Source organism: Antrostomus carolinensis, unplaced genomic scaffold, assembly GCF_000700745.2.
Source record: "Antrostomus carolinensis isolate BGI_N321 unplaced genomic scaffold, ASM70074v2 scaffold44553, whole genome shotgun sequence".
NCBI lineage: Eukaryota > Metazoa > Chordata > Aves > Caprimulgiformes > Caprimulgidae > Antrostomus > Antrostomus carolinensis.
The window spans coordinates 1-218 of NW_010305280.1; the positions used below are offsets into that span (position 1 = coordinate 1).

Here is a 218-nt window from a genome sequence, read left to right on the forward strand (position 1 = left end):
ACATCTACTACCTCGGTAGGGTCTCCCGGCCGTGTTTTCCCCCCAGCCCCTTGCCCTGCCCCGGCCCCGCCGTGACGAGCCGCGCTCTCCTGTCCCTTAGGTTACGCGGGCGTGGTACGGTTCCGCGGCGTGAGGATCGGCGGCATCTCGGGCATCTTCAAGTCTCACGACTACCGGAAAGGTATGGCGGGGGAGAGGGGGGGCCGGCGGGGGGGGGG

At 69.7% G+C, this 218-nt stretch overlaps 1 protein-coding gene across 1 annotated transcript in view; it reads left to right on the forward strand.

The window, feature by feature from the left end:
- Window positions 1-5: 5 nt before the first annotated feature.
- DBR1 (debranching RNA lariats 1) overlaps window positions 6-218 on the forward strand; it is a gene marked incomplete at its 5' end in the record, with an annotated part of 7,400 nt that continues 7,187 nt past the window's right edge. The window contains 2 exons of the mRNA XM_010164742.1: window positions 6-15; window positions 101-181. Of these exons, the coding sequence (XP_010163044.1) occupies window positions 6-15; window positions 101-181 (91 nt within the window). The remainder of the gene's footprint in view (window positions 16-100; window positions 182-218) is intronic.